Source organism: Xenopus laevis, chromosome 7L (genome assembly GCF_017654675.1).
Source record: "Xenopus laevis strain J_2021 chromosome 7L, Xenopus_laevis_v10.1, whole genome shotgun sequence".
Classification (NCBI taxonomy): domain Eukaryota; kingdom Metazoa; phylum Chordata; class Amphibia; order Anura; family Pipidae; genus Xenopus; species Xenopus laevis.
Genome location: NC_054383.1, coordinates 26,406,867 through 26,433,367, shown reverse-complemented (window position 1 = coordinate 26,433,367; position 26,501 = coordinate 26,406,867). Strand labels below are relative to the sequence as shown.

General features: G+C 38.5%; 1 protein-coding gene across 12 annotated transcripts in view; it reads right to left on the bottom strand.

Annotated features, from left to right (window-relative positions):
* The window catches only part of btrc.L (beta-transducin repeat containing E3 ubiquitin protein ligase L homeolog), a 117,789-nt gene that overhangs the window by 9,993 nt on the left and 81,295 nt on the right, over positions 1-26,501 (bottom strand). For all 12 annotated transcript variants that reach the window (XM_018225243.2, XM_018225237.2, XM_018225240.2 and 9 more), the window contains 7 exons: positions 19,499-19,730; positions 13,926-14,112; positions 10,369-10,465; positions 9,481-9,618; positions 7,658-7,776; positions 3,642-3,891; positions 3,419-3,537 (listed from right to left, as the gene is read on the bottom strand). In XM_018225243.2, coding sequence (XP_018080732.1) covers positions 3,419-3,537; positions 3,642-3,891; positions 7,658-7,776; positions 9,481-9,618; positions 10,369-10,465; positions 13,926-14,112; positions 19,499-19,730 — 1,142 coding nt within the window. The remainder of the gene's footprint in view (positions 1-3,418; positions 3,538-3,641; positions 3,892-7,657; positions 7,777-9,480; positions 9,619-10,368; positions 10,466-13,925; positions 14,113-19,498; positions 19,731-26,501) is intronic.

Sequence of the window (26,501 nt, the reverse complement as noted above, 5' to 3'; positions counted from 1 at the left end):
ATTGGAAAGCTGGAGTCAGTAGAATGAAAAATAATTGAAAAAAAAAAAACCTATAAAAAATAAATAAGGAACAGTAATTGAAAAGTTGCCTTGAAGTGGCTGCTCTATAACATACTAAAAGTTAATGTAAGGGTGATTCACCTATTTAAGCAAGATCAAAACTTTAGGGTAAAGCAGGGACACAGATGCTGAAAGGGGGGGTGGTTTGGTAGGCGAAGTAAAATTATTATACATTTACCTCTTAATATTTCCATGAGATACACACAAAGCTACAAATAATCAAGTATAAGGGCCATATCCCTGTACTGCAGATCTATTAACATTGTTCTTCCCATTTTGCAGCAATGTAAAGCCAACCAAATATATTGCTTTTTTCTTGATTTTCTTAAAAATCATCTCCAACTGCCTCACTGTTCCTTATTGACTGTGTAGTTTCTCCTAAGCCTAGATATTGAGTATGAATTAACAGCTCCCTGAAGAAATGGGTTGGCTGCTGCCCAGTAAAGATTCAAACTCTGGTCCTGCTGTTTTATTAATAATTGGATTTAGCTCCCACTGTTGGAAAAAAAAGCAAGAAATAAAATCTTTATATTTCAGCAACATGGGATTTCCATGCCCTGAAACTCAGCGTGCCAGCATACGGCCCTTTAAATAGCTGGAGAGTTTTGCAATAGAAATCTTTTTTTCTTTAAAAATACTAAAATAGGTTAAAAGGATGCCATTAATAATTACATGTTTTAAATCACTTGTTTTCCAAGAATAGGCCATTTTGACAAGAGGCCAGGACACTAAGTCAATGTTTTTACATGTAAATAATGGTTTAGTATGAATGGTACAGAATAATAAGCATTTAGAGGCAATACCCTATTTGAGGATGTCTGTTTGCAAGTTGAACTTTTTGGTCCCCTACTGCCACCGGTACCCCGAGGCCTCAGGAGAAGAGGTGTAAGCCAGGTGAGTCCATTTGTAGGAAATCCCACACTTATTTATATAATTTATTATAATACACAAAAGCCATGAATATCCTGTAAATTATATCCTTATAAACGGTGAGTTCTGATGTCATTAGTTATAAACGGTGAGTTCTGATGTCATTTCTGTCACATGACTCATTGAAATTTGTGTATTATAATAAATAAAGTACCCCCAGTTGTAAAATATGAGGATATTAGAAGTTACCTCGGAGTTCCATGACCTGTATAAAAACACTCGGCCTTCGGCCTCGTGTTTTTATATGGTCATGAAACTCCTCGGTAACTTATAATATCCCTATATTTTACAAAAGGGGGTACTTTATTCACTATATATTTAATCTATATTACGTCACAGCACTAAATTACTCCCCTGACTGGCTAATAAAGACAAACACACAGTAAATGCCCTAAAATGTTCCGTTATATGTCTCGGATATGGTTAATGGCACTGCAAATAACTAAAGAGCAACATACAGACCCCCGCGCTCCGTTATGGAATAATCTATACTTTTGCAAAGTGGCCCAAATGGGTAACATGAAAGTCTGGTCTGATAAAGGCATTGTTACAATAGGGGACATATGGTCTGAACGGGGCATCTCTACATTTAGGGACTTGCAACAGTCTACCGGATTGCCAGGTAATCAGTGGCTTCAATATATGGGTGTGCGCCAAGCCCTTATGGCTACGCATCACTTAAAAGCTATACAGGTGCATGAGAATAAGCTGCTCACTTATTTGAATAGATCATCCACTGGGGCTTAATTTCCAGTTTATATGCTGTGTTATCGCAGGCTAGTAATGATGTCCCATTGGAAACTCTTCAGGTTAAATGGGAAACAGCAGTAGATATTATTCTGGATGAGGAATGGCAAGAGGACCTTGAGTCTCCTCAAATAGTCTCTATAAGCTATAAATTGAGAATGGTTCAATTATATGTATTACATAGGGCATATTTTACCCCAGTAAGATTGCATCTGATAAGCCCTGCTATACCTGAAGCTTGTAATAGGTGTGTTGTGGAGAAAGGCACGTTAGTACATATATTATGGGAATGTAATGTTATTAAACCTTATTGGGCTGAAGTTTTTAACCATTTAGATAATATATCAGGGGTTGTTATTCCTAGAACATCTAAGGTCTGTTAATGAATATCCTGGGTCGCACGGTCTCTAATCAGTATATCAGAATATTTATTCAAGAATCTCTTTTCTTGGCTAAAAAACGTATAACCCAAAATTGGAAATGTAGAACTCCCCAGGAAATCCAAGTATGGATAAATATTGTACAGGATACTTGTAATTTGGAACGTATAATCTACTTTAAAAAGGGTTGCCCAGATATATTCCATAAAATCTGGGATAAATAGATTGATAAATTCCCTCAAATCCAAGTTACTGCTTAGTGAATAATTGGCTGTTTTATTTAGTTCTTTATTATTTCATGAATGGGATGTTAGTGGTGGGTATCCATTTGGGTGTGCAGTGAATTGCTCTTAACAACAATGGTGTGCTATATGAGCATATTTAATATAATTTTGTGTTTTGTATGATTGTAATCATCTGTTATACTAATTACATTAGATTTTTTTTATTGCTTTTGTGACTGTTGTGCAATCTAAAATGTCATTCGTGTCATTGTCTATTTTGGAATTTGCCAATAAAAACTACCTGAATTAAAAAACAACCAAAAAGACAAACACACAGTTGTGAATACAACGGGGCAGCAGAGAACAGTGCTTAAAGGAACAGTAACTCCAAAAAATTAAAGTGTCCTAAACAAAAACACACTGTGCTGTTCTGGTACAACTGGTGTGTTTGCTTCAGAATCTCTGTTATAGTTTATATAAACAAGCTGCTGTGTAGCCATGGGGGCAGCCATTCAAGCACAGGATACACAGCAGATAACAGATAAGATCTGTGGTATACAATATGATTTTTCAGAACTTACCTGTTATCTACTGTGTATCCTGTGCTTGAATGGCTGCCCCCATGGCTACACAGCAGCTTGTTTATATAAACTATAGTAATATTTCTGAAGCAACACACCAGTTTTACGAGTGCAGGACAACAGTACATTATATTTTAATTACTTTAAAACACTTTCACTTTTTGGTGCAGTAACCCCTTTTAAACATTGGTGCCAAAGTCCTTATTTAAAAAATAGGGGTATATTTATATATATATATATTTTTTATTTCTTGCTCTAAACAGGGTCCCAAAGAGCAAAGCCAATCAAATCCTCAGTCCACTGGCAATTGAACGAGGAATGGTCTTTCCTCTCTGCATTTTTAACCACTTACAGTACTTCAGACAACTAGTGGGAGCAATGGGTCAGTTTTATAGATGGTTTAAAGTAGATGAGCATTTCTGTGGTATACTTCAAGATATCGGATAAACATGACTCATGTTATTGGGTTCACTAGAAGAGACGATCGAGAACTCACCTGATTGTGTTATCAGAAGAACCACTAACCACAAGCCTATCTCGATATTGTAAGCAAGCAATACCACGCTTGTGGCCATTCAATGTCCGCACAAATTCACATGTACTGGTGTTCCAAACCTGAAAAGAGCAAGAACTCTTGAAAATCTAACAGAAGGGCCTGTATACACTAATCCGTTTCCTAATCATGATAAACAATAACAGCAAGAAAGAAAAAGTCTTACCTTTATTGTTCGATCGCCAGATGCAGAAACTATGTACTTGTCATCAAAGTCCACCACATTAACGGCAGCTCGGTGGCCTACAAGAACTCTTCGTAATGTGATATCTGTTGCAGAGGCCATGTCCCACACTGCAATGGAACGATCTTTGGAGCAGGTAACCATCATGCCATTGTTAAACCTCAAATGCAGCACAGCCTCACAGTGGTGAATCAGTGTGTTCAACATTTCTCCTGTGTTCACGTCCCAAACCCTAAGAAACAACAGGAGAAAAGAGAAAATTGAGTACAACTCCCGTAGCATGTTTTGGTAAAGATATATCTTTCTTACAGGTTTTAGGGTCAGGGCACAAAGGCAGAATTGGGGAGATTAGTCGCACGGCGACAAATCTCCTCTTCTTCAGGGCATTTAATCTCCCCGAACTGCCTCCCCGCCGGCTAAAATGTAAATCACCGGCAGGATGGCACTCGGAGCGATTCATTTTCTGAAGTCGCCCTAAGTTGCCGGAAACTTCGGGCGACTTCAAAAAAACTAATCGCTCCAAATGCCATCCCAACGTTGGTTTACATTTTAGCCGGTAGGAAGGCAGTTTGGGGAGATTAGGCCCCCCCAAAGAAGAGGAGATTTATTGCCGGGTGACTTATCTCCCCAAATCTGCCTGTGTGCCCTGACCCTTAGTCCAGAAGTTGTCCTATATTCCTAAAGAACTCAAATTACCAAATAACATCATTTATTCCATTTTTTTCCCTATACAATGCACAAGAGCCATGAATATCGTACATCAATGGAGCTTAGAAGTTGCAGGTAGTGAGGTCATGTGTTAAAACTCTAATCTTAATAAAACAGTGTTCTCGTAGGTTGTAAAAAATCTACATTGTTGAAGTGACCTCAAAGTTCCATGTCCTGTATTAATGCAACCGGACTAAATCCTAGTGCCTTTATATGGCTGCAGAACTACTTGACTTAAAATCCTTATATTTTTCTAAAGGGGCTTGTATAGTGTCCCCTATATAATGCATTTTTACAACAGAAAAAAGGTGGACACACACAGCTTTTGTATTGCTTCTGCTTTTACGGATTTGAAAATGTGCCTGTACATTATGTGTTATAGCAGAACCAGATCACTACACGGATTAGTCTGTGGACTGTTCTATGTGACAATATGAACATAGCCAGAAAAGCCAGAGACTATATTCTGATTTAAAAATGTTGCGCACTACCCAGTAAAATTTGCCTGTGTATCATAAAACCTGGTCTAAGAAGGAAACAATCGATATGCAATTTTTTTTAATAAGGATAATGATATAATTTTTTTTAAATTTGCCCCTCTTTTCCAAGAACAAATCCCACATTCTCATGCGTTTCGGGCAATAAGCATTCATGAAATGTGCACTTACCACAGGCAACAAAGGGCATCAATTAGTTGTGATAATTGCCACTTTGATCACTACAATAACCCACAAAACAGGACAAGAGTATCCTGCTCTATGAAACAAGGTCAAGCAAAACAATTTTTTCCAGAGACGTCAAACTGGAGGATTAGAAGGCATCCCTAAGCTCCATGAATCAGCAGTTACTTGGTCTGGGCCTCATTTCATTGGCAGCTGAAGAACCACACCCATACCAAGGGTCAATGAATGTCAAGCTAGTTGCCAGTGAGAAATGAAAAGCATCGAATGAACCACCACCAGTAAATACCCTCCACAGATAGACCAAGAACAGCATCGCTATCTAGAGACAAGTCATAGATTATGCAATAATGCATAAAAAATAACTTGAGAAATGACTCTAGAGCCCTGTTTCACCTCTATTTTGGAGTAAAAAGGTTTCCTTTGATGTGTCTAACCCAGTGATCTTCAACCAGTGGCTCTTAAGCAAAACATTTCTCATCAACCCTCTTTGAAGTTGTGATTAGTGGCCTCAAAGCCGTTTTGGCTTGGAAGTAACTTCTGAAGACATACAGATACTAGCTTCCTTCCAAAAAGAGCCTCCTGCAAGCTAGCAGTCCAAATGCGACTACTAAATAGTCAATTATAGCCCTTATTTGCCCAATTTCCACAATCTCTTCATTTGTATAGATTGCAATAAGTTCAACTCAACTCAATACTTACCAACATGGTAGCACAATTTTCCCTTATGAAAGTGGTCCCATAGGTGCATCGAGCTTGTAAGCCACGTTGAGTGCAAATTATGTTGACCCAGTACAACATCATCTTATTTAAACCAAACAATGTGCACTGTGGGCCTTTTGTGTTTTGCACTGCAGTGGAAAATTTGTGCTGTTGTAAGAAATGGAACCAATAAGCTAAAACACAGTTTGCAATGTTCCAATATTTACCTGGAACATTTGTAAGGGAACAATTTGAAGGTAGAGAAAGGTCAACAAGAAAGAAATAAAAAACAATTTGTTTTTTTTCCAGCCACAGAAAGAGCTGGACAATTCCTTAAAACTTGGCCTTTTAAGCTTTAAAAACCATTTCAAGAACCCAGCAGGGAAAAGGCTAGGTTTTAAACGATTTGAGTCTATGGCTCAGAAGCTGGTCACCATTAATGCGGGGCTCTATTAACAGGCTGCTCAAAGTATTCGGAAAAAACAATGGGAACAAAGGCTCCGCTCTTCGTAACACGATTTGATGAGGGCCATTTACATTTTCAGTGAAGATTAAAAGTCTCATGCTGCAGCTCCCATATTCTTACGGCTACAAACTACAGGGTGACTCGCAGAGTCTCTTCCAGATTAGTACTTTTTATTGCAAGGACTTTCATTTATTGAAACCGATTGTTAAAGGCTAAGCTAACGAACGTAAAAGACTAATTACTGAAGAGGCTTCACGCTGCCCTCGGAATGTTTTCGAAGGACATATTTGCACAAAATAAACATCTAAAACTAACCATTTCTTTGCGAGGTAGAGGGCAATAATGCTCAAATTCAAGTTGCTGATATATGATAATGCATATAAAGGTAGAAAAAGGCTTATTTTTTATTTCTAAATCTTTATTGAGTAACATTCTTAAAAGTTTGGATTTTGGCCTGCAGGAAGCCATTTTACTTTGCATGCCTGCACCGCTTCCTGAGAATGAATGAATGAAATATCTCGTTCCAGGTTTCTCAAACTGTGAAGTCAATACCATGGCTAACATGCAATTCCGGTGACACCAGAGTAGACTTCTTGTTTCCATATGGATTCTGGAGCCGAGTTACAAACATAGGCCATAATTTGCACAAGTGCAGTTGTCAATAGCGACAAGTTATGTATTTGATTTCACATTCAAACTTGTAGGTAAGGAAAAGGTATGGAAATCTTAGCTATGAGGAAACACTGGCCAAATTAAGGGATCATATAGTAATCTCTCCAATACTTTATTCACCAGAAGGTCCTGACATGAGGACACCCATTCCAATTAGAGGAAAAGAGGTTCTGCCTAAATATTCGGAAGGTTTTTTTTTACATGGAGAGCTGTGAAGATGTGGAATTCTCTCCCCGAATCAGTGGTACAGGCTGATACATTAGATAGCAGGGACCTCCATCCTGGTCTCCTTGACACGAAGCCCTTATTGTAACTGTATTTATTTATATTGTATTTTGTACTTATTTGTATTCATTATTGTAATGACCCCCTGTTTGCGCTATACAAATAAAAATATACATATACAAACAAGTAAGCGTATATGCCATAGATTGCCAATATAATAGTGCATAATATACGTCTTTGTACGAGCTTCTACACAATAAACCATGGGCCTTATAAAACAGCAGGCTTCAGTGTGTCACAAGGCAGCATGAAACGTGGATATGAATAAACTGCACAGTAGAGTCACCTGATTTGTACACAGCCCAGGAATAAACATTTTACAATGTTTAAAAAAAAAAAGTGACTTGACAAGAAAAGTAGATGAATATCGTATTGCCATGCAATCCCATAAGCAGAAAGAAGCTCGCTCATAAACAATGGACAACTGTAAAAGTACAAATCAAAATTAAATAGGACAGGAAAGGAATAACTTTTTCAGTACTTACCGGACAGTAGAGTCTGAAGAGCCGGTAATGATTACTCTCTCATCATACTGCAGACAGAGAACTGACCCAGTGTGGCCCATCAGCACTCGCTTGCACTCCAAAGTATTCTTATCCCAGATCTGGGTGTTATAGGAAAAAGAACAAACTTAAAATACTGTACTTATTTATTGTACTACAGCTGCCTAAAAATAACTCCACTTACAGAAAAATGTATTAACTGAAATTAATATTTTAGGGTTTGAGGCAACCTATATTTCTTTCCCCTTAAAGATGTTGTTTATCACCTTTTTTCCCCGCATATAGTGCTACTTATAAATGTCTACAGAATTATTTATGCAAGGGAGTCCTTGCTAATTAGAAATATAACACAATAAGCTTCCTTGTAAAGACAAAGCATACTGTGAAAACACTGTAAAGGCTTTTTTGTAAGCAAGGTCTAACCTTCATCGAGTTGCTCTTAATTAGACAATAATGAATGAGGGGGCTGCTTATTGTGAGCAAAGAAAAAAAGTCTGCTTTTGCACTTATACTAATGATATACAATAACATATCCGATAATGATATTTTGCTCTCTATGGATTTTTTTTACCATCAGTTTTTTTTTTTATGTAACACCCAACCAAAAATATTCATAAAGTGGGATTTACTCTTTTTTAATGTAAAATTTTGATTTGCAAAATAACTTCATTAGTCAAAACATTATGGTTCATATTTCATCTAAGTCTCATTTTGTCTGTGCAAATGTTAGACAGTGTTGTTCACTTACTCCTCCATATTGACCTGAAGGTTCAAGTAGGCCAGGGTTAACTGACACACGTAAAGGCCAGTCATATGACAAGAGGGGAATGACGCATACATTTCTGCACTATACAGAAGAAGTGCAGTGAGCGAGGCAGCAGAGCTACTGGAAATATGTATCTATGCCTGGGGGCAAAATGCCACACTATATAGAGGGGCTCTTACATTCCATTGCAATTCTCTTATTAGAAAAGATGGTTACCAGCAGTTTATACAAAGTTTATGTTTTAATGATTTGGACTGCAGCATTCTGAAATAAATTGTAGTTGGACTTTTATCACATGGTTAGTACTTATGTGTCTTGCCTTTCTCTAAGCTTAAAGTTATTATGCATCACTGATTCTGGCATCACAAGAGCATTGTATAGTTAAAATGTGTAAGTGAGGCTAAACGGTTATATTTATTAATCTTTAGGTTTGTATCCTCTATTAAACATTCTAGAGCTAGACAAGGAAACCAATCCAGACGTATGTGCGTTACAGCCCAGTGACTTAATCCAAAGCCAAAGTTATGAGAATTGCCCCACTAAGTGCAAAGGATTTAAAGGATTCTTTTAGTGAATATCTGCTTTTCTGCAGAAAAGATGTGTGCCTAGCTTTACTGCTTGCTCTGTTTATGAGCTGGAGACCCTAACCACAACTGAAAACTTCATCCAAATGCAAAGGATTTGTTCTTTTAGTGAATATCTGCTTTTCTGCAGAAAAGATGTGTGCCTAGCTTTACTGCTTGCTCTGTTTATGAGCTGGAGATCCTAACCACAACTGAAAACTTCTTCCATAGACATTGAGAACACTGCAAACTACTCTAAACGCTAGATGGTGCTGTTCTGCAAGCAGCATAACACCTTTGACCGCTATTTGGTATAAATATGTATAAAACGATTCAATGTCTTGCACAACATATGTTATTAATTCATACTTCACATTCCTTATGGCTCTGCAACGTACAATTTACAGAAAACAATACAATTAACATTATAAAAAAGAGCAGGGAATATGCATTTAGATTTTTGCCTTCATACTAACCTTAATGGTGTTATCTCTGAGTCCACTTACTATCTTCTGATCATCGTACTGCAGACAGTATACCCCTTTGCTTGTTTCACTCCGGCAGTGAATTCTTTGTAAGCTGTGTCTCCCACAGCGCCAGTTGGACTCTATTGTCTGTGAGCAGGGATGGCATGAATAAAAACAAATTTTAGCAAAAATATTGATATACTGTATATTTTTCTGCTTTAAAAATGTCCATTTTAAGTGCACTCTGTGGGTCTAAAGAAAAAAAAAAGGGGGGTCACTTTCCCTATTAGTCCAGGTTGTGGCAGTTGAAATTAGAGCTGCTATTGCCTGAAAAAGGGTGGACTACCATACCTATGGATTCTTGTGTGTCTGGAGGAGAGACACAAGTCTGACAGGTTACAGTCTGTAAGAGAGCCAAGGGGCTTGAGAGAGGCAGGTGTTGTGAAGTCTGAACTGACTGGTGACAGAGAAGGTGGCAACTTGTTTGTGTTTAGGTGACCTCAAGAAGTGAGGGTACTTCTATTTACCCAGAGACTTTGGGAAAATAACTACTTTGTTTTACTGTTTATATAGCTGACAATAAAGTGCAGAAAATAAAGTGCAGAAAATAAAGTGCAGAAAATAAAGTGCAGAAAATAAAGTGCAGAAAATAAAGTGCAGAAAATAAAGTGCAGATAATAAAGTGCAGATAATAAAGTGCAGATAATAAAGTGCAGATAATAAAGTGCAGAGAGTAAATTTGGTGTCACAAATTTGCCTTCAGTCTGCTACTACTAGCTTGAGTGAATATATATATATATATATATATATATATATATATATATATATATATATATATATATATTCACAGCAAAACAAATATATTTTAGATTCTAAATAGTTCAAAGTTATATCTACCTCTATGTCTTGAATAATTTTTGGGTAAAGTGCTCTGTAGAAGGAATTTGGTGGCGTTTTCCCATCTGGAGGTTTGTTTTTAAATAGATATTGACCCCTAGAAAAATGGAAAAAAAGAAAAGGTTACCTATGCACAACAATTTCAGTCCACACAAAATAAACAAACAAAAAACATGAAAACTATTAGCAATAAAAGTTCATGAAATGATGTGTATGTGTTTGGGGGTAGAGATTGTGGAGTTGGTAGTTTCTTGGGCCATTTATGGGGCAGATAAACGTGGTAGGTTAGAAAGTACCGTTGGGCAAGGACCACATCGGCTACACAGACAAGTCTCCATAAGCCTCTATTATGATTCGATCATTGGCCTGGAAGAAAAACAATTGGAGTAGCCCAATTTGGTCCAGCAGGTTGGTGGTAAAAACAAGTGGATTTTTTTTTGGGTTAACATCATACGTGGCTCTCTGCCCAATGTATTCCAGCCAGCCGAAAAACACTTGTGATCATCTACGAAAGCTTTCATTCAGTGAGCACTTTTACTAGGAAAAAAGTATTTTCAGGTCTCTGCTGGCCGGCATTTCTAAAGAATGGGAGCGAACGGAGTAATTTTATGTCACAAGTACAATGCTTTATACTTTAAAATCTAATTATTTGAATAGTTTTCCATGGCTATGCTACCTTTCTGTTGATTGCCCTAAACATATGCAATCATTAAAATGTATGATTTCTCTATCACTGTCAAAACAACCTCAAAATAGGTTTAGAATGCCAGATTATGGCTCACAAAACACAGATGAATTTTACAAAGCGTGGTTATTAAAAATATCCTTTAACTTCATTGGAAGAAGGAAAATAGATAGGAGAGATGATAATTCCACTGCTGATATAGTAAACTCATTTTACATAATCTCTTTATATGTATTAAAACAACTAAATCCTGCCACGTAAACCTGTAATGCGGGCAACCCTATTGATTGAGTGGGTATCGGTGTATTGTTTCCTCTGCAGTTTCTTGAATATATAAGGAAAATTCAATATTTATTCGAATGTTTACATGTATTACTGATGGTCAGGGAATAGCTATGCATAATTACTACAGCTCAGACTTGTATTAACTAAAATGTAATCTTGAAAGAACGGATGCCACAGATAAATCAACTATATTCACAGGGACCTCCATTGTCAGCGCTAGGGACTGGCACAGAAGGTAAGATAATGTAATTTATTAGAAATGCTTGCCTACGATGAGATGAAACTATTTGAAAAACTTTTATGCAATACGATACTATAACTAGATGACCGAGTGTTGTGAGGACTGTGTAGCCTTTTCCAGCACCCAATACAAACTACTGACTAGTGGGAATTAGTTGCACAAAGTCAGCCATTACAGCAGGCGGATTTATCCATCAACATTTTCCACTGCCACCCCTTTTATTTCTCACCACGAAGAGGGATATAAAATTTGACAAAAGCCACGAGTCAGAAATATTTTAACCCAAACGCAACACAACTAATAGCCGCTTCCCATGCCCGCACCAAACCCAGCCTTGTCTACTTTATAACCCACTCCCTACCAGACTCCTCCGATACCGGTTTAATCACATGGTGAAGGGTTTGCAATACAAAATCACTAAAGCGCCTTTAAGTTTGACCCACCAGCTGCCAGAACCTGCACCTGCCCAAATTGTGCTTAAATCTGCAAGGTTTCAGACAACCTGCTCATCAAAGGCCTCCTGTTTTTAATGGAGAAGGAAAGGTTTTGTGCACTTGGAGGTGCCAAATGTTAGGCAACCCACGTGATTGTATTGACTTACCTGAAACCCCGGGCCGGTGCCCCTATCAGCACAAAAGTGCACCGGCCCGGGGTTATATCAGCGAACATCATGGAGCAATAATTCTTGTGGCTTCATCTTTCGTCAAATTTCCCGGGGCAAACGCATGCTAAGTTGAACAAATAAACAACTTTTTAAAGTTAAAACTTAAAGTTCGGCTTTTTGTTCTACTGCACATGCGCAGTCACGGGAAGAAAGAGGAAGACTAAAGAGGATCGCTCCATGGTGCTCACTGGTATAACCCTGGGCCGGTGCAGTTTTCTGCTGATAGGAGCATCGGCCCGGGATTTCAGGTAAGTCAACACAATCACTTGGAGGTGCCTAACATTTGGCACCCCCAAGTGCACAAAGAGTTTCCTTCTCTTTTAAAGGAAACATGATTCCCTCTCTGTATGTTTTTATATACATATAACACAAAACTGCCTTAAATATCCACTATAAATATTCATATAAACAGCACTTGTGAGTGCTTAGTGATATAACTCAAAACTTGTTAAAAACATATTGTATCACAGGAATAAAAGGATATTATGGCCTATGTAACAGTACAAAGTAGCCGTAACTTCAATATCCTTAATTTATATAACCAACATAATCACCATCGCTTTACATAAATCAGTCCCTACTCAGGTGCACCACTGGGACACCCAACATCCTCATATTTTACAATAAGGGGTACAAAGATCTCTATCATTTTCAAAAACTCATTTATTTTCTACCAGTTTTGGAGAAACAAGTACTCCTGCCAATATGTAAGTGTGAAACTGGCCAAACATGAGGCACTGTACTAGTGACAACCATCTACATTGCTCCCTGAAAAGTACAGACTGAAACTGACCTGCCACTTCATCAGAAAGAAAGCTAGCAGTGATCACACGCGCATGACCCTATAATGAATTTAAAGTAATTCCTTTGGACTGTGTTATGCCCAATCACACTGGACCTGCTTATTTCAACAGGTGTGATTCCTGATGTAAAGGAGCTCTGGAGTTGTGGGTTAGGGATTTGCACAATACATGCACTTTACCTTGCACATATGCTTAAGTCTGAACTACACATATTCTTTGAAAGATCCTCTACAGAATATGTTATAATGCCTTTTATATCGATGTAGTTTAACAGGAAGCAGCCATGAACGCTATAATGTAGACAAAATTAACTCATAATGCACGTTTTCAGTAGTTCAGCTTTAAGTACTGCACGGTCACAAGCTGCAGCCAAGCTAACAGGTAAGCTAGGGGTAAATTAGAATCTAAAGAAAGATCATTTAGTAAAAATTTCCTCATTCATATTTTCCAGTGATATTCTAAAAACCTGGCTGGTTTGAGGCTTTGGGAGAGAGGTAATGGGGCTCACTGGGCTTGTAAGACTGGGAGGAAAACGTTTAATGTTGGCAGATTGAGTGGAAGCTTCTACTCGGGATGAACCTCTTAGTACTCCTCCAGGACACAAAGGTATTTGGTATGTGCTGAATTCATTTACTTTATGCACAGTTCTAAATGTCAGTGATATTACTGCACACAGGACTCATTGCCCACAAATGGATGGCTGTAGAAATACATGTAGCAAGGAGGATGATCTTCATTTAGTTATCTTGTTCCCATAATTAAAAAGTGGTATCCTGCATTGAAATTGATATGCTTTTAAAATAGCAAATTTAAGAAGCTCGCAACAAAAAGATGTAAGGAACTGGGGGCAATAGAGGATAATAAAAAAATGCTGCTTACCATCCTCTTCTTTCTGCCAGTCCCCTCCAAAGAGAATCTGTCCTGACCATCCTCTCTATGAGCTTCTTCCAGAGCATTCCATCAGAGGTCACTCTGTACCACTCCTTACATACCAGTTCTGCGAAACACAATGACCTTGCGTCCAGGTATGAAAGGATGTTTTCTGCTATGTGATCTAGTCCGCGAGCTGACATATTAACAGGAAGAAAATACATAGGTCAAACAGTCATTAATTACAATTTTCCTCCAAGAATCAGTGAAATTAATCAATACAAACGCATGGTGGAGACTGTGGAGTTGCCCTTCCCGGGGCTCGGCCTCAAGGCCAGTTGGTTGAGACTTGGGAAGAATGCAATGGCTCTTCTAGATACTCCAGAAACCTTAGCAAGATCACACGCACATTTTTTTTTTTTTTGGAACTATGGTTGATACAGAAATGCTTACAGGGGTTTGTTCACCTTTGAGATAACTTTTGGTATGATGTAGAGCACTGATCCCCAACCAGTAGCTCGTGAGTAACATGTTGCTCTTCAACCCCTTGGATGTTGCTCCCAGTTGCCTCAAAGCAGGAGCTTAGTTTTGAATTCCAGGCTTAGAGGCAAGTTTTGGTTGTATAAAAACCAGGTGCACTGCCAGAGTCTCAATGTAGGTTGACAATCCACATAAGGGCTACTAAATGGCCAATCATAGCACTTATTTGCTCTCCAACTCCTTTTACTTTTGAATGTTGCTCACAGGGGATCCCTGATGTAAAGAGTGATATTCTGAGACAATATGCAATTGATTTTCATTTTTTATTATTTACGGTTTTTTTTTTTTTTTTTTAGCTTTTTATTCAGCTGCTCTCCGGTTTGCAAATTCAGCTATCTGGTTGCTAGGGACCTAATTATCCTAGCAACCATGCATTGATTAGTATAAGAGACTGGAATATGAATAGGAGAGACCTGAATAGAAAGAAGAGTAATAAAAGGTAGCAATAATAATAATAAATGTGTAGCTTTACAGAGCATTTGTTTATGAAATGGGGTCAGTGACCCACATTTGAAAGCTAGAAAGAGCCAGAAGAAAAAGGACGAATTAAAAAAAAAAAAAACACCTATATAAAAAAAAAAATTAAATAAATAATGATAATAGACCAATTTAAAAGTTGCTTACAATTGGCCATTCTATAACACACAAAGTTATCTTAAAGGTGAACCACCCCTTTAATATAACATTGTCATGAGCTACAGCCCTCACCAAACCTTGGACCTCCAATGGGGAGGCTTCAACAGAAAAACACAGTCTTAGAGTTATATCTGTAGAATGTTTTTTCGCCTTTCTAAACGGCTGACCAGAGAAAGAGTAAGGATTTACTGTCAGCATAGGAAGGGTTTCTTTACTGCAAGGATCAATAAATATATGAAGTGCCTATACTAAGTAGTTGCCAATAGGTTATTTATTAGGTATGAAAGACAGTTGGAGACATTTACATAAAAAAGGGACATTTTAGGATGATTCAATTATAATCAGAGATGACGGACAGCGTTATCCTATTGCCAATTTCCCGGTCAGTTAGGCGTCTTCCAACTGGCAGCTGTCCGGCTGTATTTCTTGGCCTCTTTCTACTTCAGAATAGATCGGGTTTATCAACTGCTTAACTTTGTGGATGCTTTCCAGCCTCAATTGCCATGTAACTAGCAATACTACATGATGTATAATATCTTTGCTTCACATTTAGGGGCAAATTTACTAAAGGGCGAAGTGAAAAATCGCCAGCGTGACGTAATTTCGGTACTTCACCGGTTTGCTTACGGTTGCTGGCGTAACTTCGCTAGCGAAGGAGATAGACTCTAGCGCTATTTTGCACTCCAACACCAGACTAAGTTGCACTCTGGCAAAGGGACGTAACTACGCTAATTACAGATGCCGATTTTTCTGAACGTTACCTCTTGCGCCAGACTTGCCTTCGCCAGCTCAGACCAGCCAAAGTGCAATAGAGAAGATAGGAGTCTGTTCAAAAATAGTTGAAAATGTTTCTAAGTAACAAAAAACGCTGGCATCTTACTTTTTACAGGGTGATAGGCTGAAAAAGATCGTAATTTTTTGGGGGGTACCCGGCTTCCCTCCAACATTTCCTAACATATGGCACCTAAACTATACACTGGGCTAATGTTTAGGGCAATATTACACCTCTATTTTATTTTATTAAGGTTCCCTGGCCTTGTGTAGTGTAATGTGGTTGCTGCAACATAAACGTCCATTGTATTTTAACTTGCCGTATGCTAATTAGGCATTGCTAGCACAACTTCGAACTGCTTATCGTATTATCACTAGCACAACTTCGCTAGCTTTCGGAACCCTGGACTTAACTTCGGATATTTGTGAATTAGCGTTGTCCTGGTGAATCTACGCTTGTCGAAGTGTTGCGAGGTCAGCAAAGCCGTCGCAATTTCGGAGGTAAGTAAATTTGCCCCATAGTCTCCATACAGTCAAAAAGGTTCACTTTGGTTTAGGCTACACTAAAGGGATTATTTATCAAAATCTGAAAATTTCTGAAAATTTTTGGTAAAATAGTTCGACCAATAGTTTCCCCTTAATACATTTTTCCAAAAATTTCCTGTGTTGGCAAAAAATTTATGAAAAAAAGACTTCTTTTTTTTTACAGATGTGTGTCCAAAAACCACAAAATCTTTGTATTATTGAGCGAAATCCAGCGCAGATCAGGATGTGCTTGGGACTTTTCCCATTGATTTCTACATCAACTCAGCAGCTCTGAGTTGGATTTTAACACCCTCTGGGTTTAACAAATCCAGAAAAATTTGAGGGTTTTTTTTCCCACTAGAAATCCGGATATTATAGTATATTTCAAGCATGTTTTTGTCATTCGGACTTTAATGAATAACCTTTAAGAACACAAAGCAAAAAAAAAAAAAACGTGCAGTTGATAAACTTAAAATTACCGCCCAGCTAGATTATTTAATTACCTAATAAATACAGTAAGGGAGGTCATCATACACTCCTTAGCATATATACCCCCGGTTATTAAAATTCAGTTCATTTGTGAGTAAAAGAACAAATAAAACAAAGGGGTCACGTTTTAGTTGCATGATCAGTATGAAGTCAGCAACTATAAAAGTTCCTTTCTTCAGGTCCACACGCAGCAGAAAATGGCGCCAGTCAGATGCTGGGAATCGGCACACAATCAGAGCATTTATTATCTGATTCGGCTAAATGCTGGAGAGATGCTCAACGTTCCTTAATCAATTTAAATACTTTAAATAAGCAACTTACTCACACAAATTATTTAGATCTGCCCAGTGCTTGTAACAGTGAAACATATGAGTTACTGTAGAGATCTGACAAAGTCTAGTTGTGATTCAGCTAAACTCAGAGGCAATTTCACATTTATTATGAGCATTTGTGGTTTTTGAGTTGTTTAGCTTTTAATTCAGCAGCTCTCCAGTTCGCAATGTCAGCAATCTGGTTGCTTGGGTCCAAATTACCCTAGCAACCATTCATTGATATGGATAGGAGACTGGATTATGAATAAGAGAGGCCTGAATAGAAAAATAAGTGATAGAAAGTATCAATAACTATAAATTAGTAGCCTTACAGAGCATTTGTTTTTTTTAGATGGGGTCAGTGACTCATTTGAAAGCAGGAAACTGTCAGGAGGCAAATAATTCAAAAACTATAAATAATGATGGCCAATTGAAAAGTTGCTTAGAATTAGCCACTCTAACATACTAAGAGTTAGAGGCACATTTATGAAGGGTAGAATTTCGAATTCAAGCAAATTATTTTTATACTGCCCTAAAATCCCATAAAAATAGACTATTCGAAATGTATTCATAAAATAGATTTTTTTCAAACTTGTACGAATTTTTAAACATCCTGAAAACTTGAATTAAATTTAATTCAAATAAAAAAAAACCAAAAAAAAAAAAACCTTTTCTGCAAAAAAAACTCAAATGTCAGGAAGGCTACAAACATTACCAAATCGATCCCTGGACCTCTCCCATTGACTTATAAAGGGGATTCGACAGGTTTTAGGTGGCTATAGTCGAATTAGAGTTCTAAAAAGGTCAGAGTATTAATAATCTCGAAATTCGAATCAAAACTCGAATCGAGTTTGGATAATTCACAATTTGAATTTGAGAGTTTTGACCCAAAAAACCCCCCCGAAAATTTAAATTTTCACTTCGACCCTTAATGTAAAGGTCAGCCATCCCTTTAAGTGATTCCGGGCTTTGAGGGAAGGGTAAAGGTCTAAAGTGTGCTACCGGCCTGCTGTACAACGTTGGTACCTGTTGCTCAAAAATGGTAGATAGCTAATACAGCGGGGGTAAAATATTATGTCACCAGTGACGGAACTAGATGGGGGCGGGCCCTGCCCCGCCCCCACCCTCTTCCGTGTGGCGCTGCAGCCAACTCCAGCCAGCGTGACTGCCGGGGGGGGGGCCCTGTGGGGGTGCGGGCCCTGGCCCAATTGAACCCCCTGCTCCCCCGGTAGTTACGCCACTGCCTGTGACCTTTACTTTAGTTTTGGTAATTGTGCAATAATTGTATAATCCTTTAGCACCTCCCACAGTGCTCCTGTTGGTCTAGCAGAGGGAATGGTGTTCTATCACTGCCATCACCTGCCAAAGCTATGGCAAAGATCAAGCAGGCTAGCAGCAGAAACATGAACGCTCTGTGCATTGCAAATAGATGTCAGAACAAGAAGTCCCCTACAATGCACCTATGATGGAGGCCAGGAAAGCCTGAAACATGTCTAGTTGCTGGTACTGTTGCTACCAGAAACCGATAATGAATTTTAATAGGTTATTGAAGTTGTTGCTATTTTATGATTTGTCGTACCACTAGCCAATAATCAGGAACAATATTTGTAAGTATAGTATCGCTAAGTTGTTTATCATAAAGATACCGAAACCAAGCAATTAACCGATTTCAATATAAAGCCAGTCTGGATAACAAACTTTACAAATGAAGTGTGGATAGCAAGAAGTTACTAGACCAGACAATGGCCATTGAGCAGTTTGCCAATACTAGTGTTTTCATAAGAGTTATTGCTTAAAGGAGAAGGAAAGGTTAAAACTAAGTAAGCTTTATCAGAAAGGTCTATATAAATACACCAGTAAACCCTCAAAGTAGTGCTGCTCTGAGTCCTCTGTCAAAAGAAACACTGCATTTCTTTCCTTCTATTGTGTACACATGGGCTTCTGTATAAGACTTCCTGCCTTCACCTTAAACCTCCTTGCCCCGGGGCGTGAGCATGCTCAGTTTGCTCCTCTTCTCCCCCCCCCCACCTTCTCTGCTGCAATCTGAGCACAGAGCTATGAGTGAGCAGGGAGAGACTCAGGCAGGAAGTGATGTCACATCAAGCTAATATGGCTGGTGCTATTCTAAACAAACACTATTGCAGCTAATCTATTGGCAATAAAATGCCTTAGTAGCTTTCCTTCTCCTTTAAATTTCTTAGAGGATGGGTCAAATTGGCTAAACTTCTTCTGAAAGACAAAAAGCTAATTTAAACATAATTAACCTGTCCACTATCCAGCATAATCATAAAGGCATGCCATTCATTTTACCTGGTAGTGCGGTGATGAAATCCCTTTGTAACATTGGCTTAAGGTAAGTGTTTATATGTCCATGCTGATAGTGGCACATTCGAGAGATCAGGTGTTCAACAAACTCTACTTGATCGCACTCGGACCACTGCTCAAAATACTTGACGCATAGCTCTTTCTCCTTCTCGTAATTTGCTGACAGCTTTCGCTGCTTGGGCACAATCATGCTGGAAGTGCCATTGGCAAGTTTCGTCTGCGGGGAAAAAAGTGCAAAGATAAATATAAATAAAAAAACAAAAGTACATGACACACAGCTCTGACACACATAAATTCAAGAAATACATCTGCTACGCAGCAGGGGAATAAAGGATTTCGACATATAAATTGGCTGACTGAGAGTATCCATTTGCTTCTGTCAGTCTGCAACCGTTGCATATCCTTGCAAGCAACTCCGAGAGGACATTACAATCTACGCTGGAGCCGTACATAAAATACCAGAGACCGTTAAATGGGAAACCAGTGTGACACTTTAATGCACTCGAATGAATTTCATGTTCTTCCAAAGTGAAGGATGCAAACAATTTAGTACAGGGCAGGAGCTACATAAAGAGTTTATTTATACACTTACGCAAAGATGTTTACAAGTCAGAAACGCAGGACATACTATATTATTATTATATTAATATTGTTTAGAGCCCTGCGTCATATTTAATAATAAAGCGCCTTATGGCAGAGTTAGTACGGTACGAAGATTCTTGTTATGTAACTTGAGCCGTAACTACAGGGAGCCTGGTTAACGTGTTCTATATAAAAAAAGAAAAAAAAACACCATCCTCCTCCCATTTAGGTCAAATGCATAAAACAGTTTAGGCCTGGAAGCTAAAAATTATGCATTTGGGTCACCTAAATTTTTTAACGTCCCAAATAAATCAGGAGTCTACACTTGAATATTCTATTCTGAGCTACTGTGAATATTTGGAAAGTATCTTCTAATTATCATACTTTGTAGAATGGATCATGGATGTCTTACTTTTTGGTGGATATTCACGCATTACCAGCACAGTCACAAAAGCCCTATAATTACGTTAACATTTCATTTATAAACAGGCACAGGTATGGGATTCGTTATCCCAAAAGCTCAATTACGGAAAGGCCATCTCCCACAGACAGCATTTTAATCATATAATTCTGATTTTTAAAATGTATTCCCCATTTCTGTGTAATAATAAAAATAATAATCTTGTACTTGATCCAAACTAAGATGTAATTAACCCTTATTGGAAGCAAAACAATCCGGGTTTATAATATGTTTGAATTCATTTTAAGTAGACAAAGTATGGAAATCCAAGTTAAAGGGATACGGTCATGGGAAAAAAATATTTTTTCAAAATGAGTCAGTTAATAGTGCTGCTCCAGCTGAATTCTGCACTGAAATCCATTTCTCAAAAGAGCAAACCGATGTTTTTATATTCAACGTGGTGCTAGACATTTTGTCAATTTCCCAGCTGCCCCAAGTCATGTGACTTGTGCTCTGATAAACTTCAATCACACTTTACTGCTGTACTGCAAGTTGGAGTGATATCACCCCCCCCCCCCCCCAGCAGCCAAACAAAAGAACAATGGGAAGGTATCCAGATAACAGCTCCCTAACACAAGATAACAACTGCCTGGTAGATCTAAGAACAACACTCAATAGTAAAAACCCATGTCTCACTGAGACACATTCAGTTACATTGAGAAGAAAAAAGAGCAGCCTGCCAGAAAGCATTTCTCTCCTAAAGTGCAGACATAAGTCACATGACCAGGGGCAGCTGGGAAATTGACAAAATATCTAGCCCCATGTCAGATTTCAAAATTTAATATAAAAAAATCTGTTTGCTCTTTTGAGAAATGGATTTCAGTGCAGATTTCTGCTGGAGTAGCACTATTAACTGATGCGTTTTGAAAAAAACATGTTTCCCGATGACAGTATCCCTTTAAGGAAAATTTCCTTATTGCAGAAAAACCTAGGTCCCAAGCGTTTTGTCTCATGCCTGTACTTATAAAGTGCCAAACCACTCACCCCAAATATAAAAATATCAATGGATATTAATGTCAGAGCACTCAGATTTCCTTTCTTTGTGAATAAGATCTATAACATACTAAACAATTATTTATATTAAAAAGTTATATGGGATAGCACAAGACTGGACCAACAAAAGTGGTGCATTAAAAAAAATGTACTTAAAGAAAAACCATTCGATTTAGCCTTACGCATTTCGTGCCTAAAGGGCACTTAATCATAGGCTGGAGAAAATCAGAAGTAACAACATATTTAAAGGTAAAACCACCAATCACACTGCAAACATAAGCATTCAATGAAATGTCTCAAGTAGTTCACATACTACATGATTTATAGGCAAACTTCCCATTTAAAACTAGTGGTCCTCAATACTAGTGATAATTGTATGGTGCTGATCTAGGGTTTGTTCCCAGGCAATAGGCACAACCGCTCCTAATCTACTTTTTGGCACTTAAGGAGAAGGAGAGGTGAACCCATTGGTGGTGCCAAATGTTAGGCATCCCAAGTAATTATATAGTTACTTACCCGATATCCCAGGCTACTGTAAAACTGCACTGGCAAGAGGTCCTTATGGGCGAGCACCATAGAGCATTCTTTTTTTACTGTTTAATGGCCCCAGGATGGCACATGGACAGTAAAGTGAAAGCTGTTTTTTCACTTTAATTGTGGTGCTCATCCACAAGTACCCAGCGCTGGTGCAGTTTTCTGAAAACAGGAGAACTGGCCTGGATATTAATTTTATATTTCACTTTTCCTTTAAAAAACAAAACAGCCCAGTGTGACCAGCACTTCTGCAAAGTCATAAGACCAATAATATGTCTGGTGCCCTTTCAATGTCTGTGGCCAAACGGCACTACATCCAACGGCCAGGCCTGCTTTACAGAAGAGATTCCGGTTCCTACAAGATGCTTCCTTTTTGAAACAAACATATATAAATCAGCAGAACTATCATGATTTATGGTTCATTTAGTAAAAGTGAAGCGAAGGTTTGTTAGCGCAACACACTGCATTTTATCAGCCTTCTAGGTGTATGACAGGTAGGGAACACTATAATGTATTATTTCCTCAACTAGAGGGGTAGGCACCATTTAACTGTTAAAACAGGTCACTGGGTTCGATGGCTGTGGGAAATGCTTCAGAGAGTTTTAGTGATGATACCAATCTAGGATGTTAATGACAGCGGTGGTAGAGAATAGATTTTACGATCTAACTTTCAATTACAGTTACAGTAGCGAGTGCAGCAAATTAAAGCTTTACAGTACACAGACGTTGTGCAGACACTAATCACAATATGAGTAATAGGTTCCCGGCAATAACACCTTACAGTTGTTTTTCTGTTTGTCTGGGATACGCCATGCATAATTTACAGACTGCGGATGCAGGGAAACAAGTCTGTAAAGATACCAAGTTGCCAGTGACAAAAAACATCTTTGCTGTAAGTCTCTGGGGTACTTTTCTGTGTGACCATAGTTGGATGCATTTCATGTACATATGCTCGCCACTTTTATAACAGAGTGTGTATTTATAGCAACACTCCCCAGACATTCACTAATGTCTTCCTCAGGGACATTGCATTCAGCTTGCATGGAAACATACCCAGGTGAATAATTTCTCCAACAATCCGTTGCTTCACAATGTGGCTTGATGTTACTCAAATCCCTGTTCGCTGTAAGTGGCAGCAACTTCATAGATTAGCCTTAAAGGAGAACTAATCCCTAAAAATTAATACGGCTAAAAAATACCACATTTTATATACTGCACCAGCCTAAAGTCTCAGCTTCTCAATAGTAGCAATGACTTCAGACTTGTAACAGGGGGTCACCATCTTGGAAAATGTCTGACACTCACATGCTCAGTCGGCTCTGAGCAGCTGTTGAGAAGAAATGGCTTCCTTATAGTGGTGGAATGAATAATGAACTTCCATTAATTACTATCCAGAGCATTAACGTATGAGAGCAGGCTTACTGTAAGCATGGAGAGCCTAATTTGCAATGCAAAAGATGCCGTATTGCTTGCCTTGACTGAAGCATTCTTCAATAGCAAGAAGAGCATCATTCTAGAGAAATGACTGTCAGACTTCTTCAGACCAAGCTACCTGCCTGGAAGGTACAGGTATCCAGAAAGCTCTACTGAAAGGCTATCTCCTATAGACTCTCAATAATATAATGAAACATTTTTAAATGATTCTCTGTAAAAAACAACTGTACCTTTACTTGAACCTAACTAGGAGATTGGTGGAGGCAAACACAATCCTAATGGGTTTAATTAATGTTTAAAATGATCTTTTATTAGACAAGGCATGGAGATCCAAATTATGGAAAGATCCCATATCTAGACAACGCTAGGTCCGAGCATTCTGGTCCTTTACCTGTTTAACCTATAGTTATGGAGACTTTGCTCATGTTTATGAGCAGTTTCACTTTACTATGTAAACTACACAAAGTCCACAAAGTGTTTATAGCACAGACAGAATATTCGTTGTTCATATCAGTCTCTGCCCCAGTGGAGCTTGCAATCACAGAGTAAATGTTATCAGGAGCCAATAGGAAGAACACAGGGAGGAGAAAAACAAGAAAAGTGATGGCCATTGTTTAAGAAAAAATGAACAAAAAAAATTCAGTTCTTCATCACAAACATCCATGGCAAAATCTAAGCTGGACATTCGTGACCCGTTCACCAACCTTCCACAAATACAGTACTGGCTACTTCCTGATAAGTCCTACTAGTGCTGCTATTAGGGATTGTTGTACTAAAATATGTATGAGGGAACAAGCTTCAGCCTTCGTTCACAGTAACAGCAAGGCTCTTTTTTTTTTTAATTTAGCACTACATTTTACATTTACATGAACCACATATACATGAACTGCCAGAACTTTACTGTGACACTGTGTACTGGAGAGAAATGAAGAGGTGTGCATCACTGATGATGGCTGTCTTCTTGGACCATGTCCAAGATGTCTGGAACACCCTAAATGGCAGCCAAACTCAATAACAAACTGGCCCATGGTCATGGCCTTGTGAGCATGCCCGATTACAGTAGCCCAAGATAGTGGTTGTTAGAAATACCGTGCAGCTCTGTAGTTCTCTTCATCATACAAGGTTCTAGAAGTTCTCAATGGTGAGGCTCAGGTCAATTATTTTAATCATTTTAGAAACGTTCATACTTGCTGTTTGGCCTTTCTTTTACAGATACATATGGATAAATACATCAGAAAGGCCGACATGACTACGTACTTCCAAACACTTTGGAAATAGAAAGAGGGGCAAAGGTTTGTAAACACTTTCGAAATAGAAAGAGGGACAACGTTTTTTGAACACACATGTTTTGTGGCCACACCCCCTAATTACCACGTGCATTTTACAAAATTTGGCAGGTTATGAAAGTTTGAACACATTTCTGTGGTTTTTATGTGTTATTACAGATTTGTTAATGAAGGTGAATGGCCCTTTAAGCTGCAAATCAGTTTCCCCAAGAAACCTGCCTATCTTAAATAGTTACAAAAGTATCTATTCAGGGCTGCTCCGTGCAGGAGATTAGGAGAAAGTTGGGACATTTCAGTAATAAACCTGGGACTGGGGGTTGAGCTGTCAAAATCAGGACTGTCCTGCAAAAAATGGGACAGTTGGAAAGGTATGTAGCTATTGCATACTTTTAGAATAATCATCAGTAGGGCCCAAACAGCCACAGTTCTTGTTCTTTTAATGCGACAGCTAAATACTCGATCACTGGATGTTTTTTCCCATAAATATAAGGGAGACACTAGCAATGACTCAATGCTGCTCCGTTATCCATACCAACGGCACAGAGCAAACATATGTAAAAATGGAATGCAGGTTAAATATTTATCCAGCAGCTCCCTAGGTAAAAATGGCTCTCAGAAAGGTTATTGCCTTAAAGGCTCAGCTCATTTATTTATTTGGATAATGTATTGCAGGGAGAAGCAACCGCACGCACCAGGAGATAAATAGATTTCTTCCGAAAGCTTGCCTTGGTGCTCGCAACAGCGGAGCTTCCATACGTATCACTTGGTACATGAAACATTTCAGCGGTCTCTAAAGTGCAGCATATTAAATTAGAATCTGTTGGATAGGCTTATTTAACTATTTGGAACATCGAATAGAGTTCTGCAGAGCTGCACGTCTGGGTGGGATGCAAAAGAAATAAAATCTCTGTATAGAAAAGACTTTCACTTACTCTGATCATCTTTAATGCCATACATGCAATGCAGTTTTACACTTCAAACCTATTGAAGACATTATTTATATACTTGCCCGTCAACAAATATATAAACAATGACTGCTCGTTGGGTCGGGAGAGGATGGGTCTAGGCAGGCACCTCTTGCACTGTTCTCAATCCTCCTCTCACTTGCCCACCCACTTGTCTGCCAGAATGCTGAAACAGCACCTACCCCCTCCTTAGTGCACCAGCAGCCCCATCGGCACCCACTCACCTGTGGCCTGCTTCACCCCCAATTGCCTAGGGACTTGGGAAAACCAAGGCAGATTCAAGGAGTGGGAGAAAAGATTTATACATTTTTTAAAGGAGAAGGAAAGGCTAAATGAAGTATGCTTTATCAGAAAGATCTATATAAATACACCAGTAAACCCTCAATGTAATGCTGCTCTGAGTCCTCTGTCAAAAGAATCACCACATTTCTTTTCTTCTATTGTTTATACAAGGGCTTCTGTATCAGACTTCCTGTTTTCAGCATAAACTTCCAGGGCTAGGGCTTGAGCATGCTCAGTTTGCTCCTCTCTCTCTTCCTTTTCCCCCTCCCTGCTGTAATCTGAGCCCAGAGCTATAGTGAGCAGGGAGAGACTCCGGCAGGAAGTGATATCACACCAAGCTAAAATGACAGCTTTTAAAATAAACAGAGAGAGCTTCTACAGCCGCTTACTCAGGTATGGTAAAGCATTTTGCAGAACAAATAGTGTTCTAGCTTGCACTATTGTGGCTAATC